Source organism: Penaeus monodon, chromosome 30, assembly GCF_015228065.2.
Source record: "Penaeus monodon isolate SGIC_2016 chromosome 30, NSTDA_Pmon_1, whole genome shotgun sequence".
Taxonomy (NCBI): Eukaryota; Metazoa; Arthropoda; class Malacostraca; order Decapoda; family Penaeidae; genus Penaeus; species Penaeus monodon.
Genome location: NC_051415.1, coordinates 34,563,402 through 34,563,809, shown reverse-complemented (window position 1 = coordinate 34,563,809; position 408 = coordinate 34,563,402). Strand labels below are relative to the sequence as shown.

General features: G+C 34.6%; 1 protein-coding gene across 1 annotated transcript in view; it reads left to right on the top strand.

Annotated features, from left to right (window-relative positions):
* LOC119592434 (alpha-1-inhibitor 3-like) overlaps positions 1 to 408 on the top strand; it is a 14,695-nt gene that overhangs the window by 9,677 nt on the left and 4,610 nt on the right. The window contains exon 15 of the mRNA XM_037941258.1: positions 324 to 408. Within this exon, the coding sequence (XP_037797186.1) occupies positions 324 to 408 (85 nt within the window). The remainder of the gene's footprint in view (positions 1 to 323) is intronic.

Sequence of the window (408 nt, the reverse complement as noted above, 5' to 3'; positions counted from 1 at the left end):
AATGAACTATTATGAAAAATTGTTGATAGTTTTCAGTGTGAATGATTCTATATTGATCAATTTTCCTGTTCTCTTATTTTTTAATCTACGCGATGTTATACAACTTTCTGGAGATCAGTAAGTTTTTTTTTTTTTCTAATAACAGTTATTTTCTGTTTTTCTTAAAACTACGTATAGAATGTTTGCTGTTGATCTCTTTGTCACATTATGCATGAGTCTCAGTCTATCGAGAAACTATAATACATTTTTCTGTATCCATTGATAAACGACTTTATTCTTTGTTATCTTTGTTGTTATTGCTCTCTGGTTTGGGCTTTTCGCAGGTCGACATCGCGGCTCTGAAACAAACAAGAGAGTGGCTTCTCAGTTCCGAGACAGAACACGGCTGCATCGTACCGCAAGGGAAGG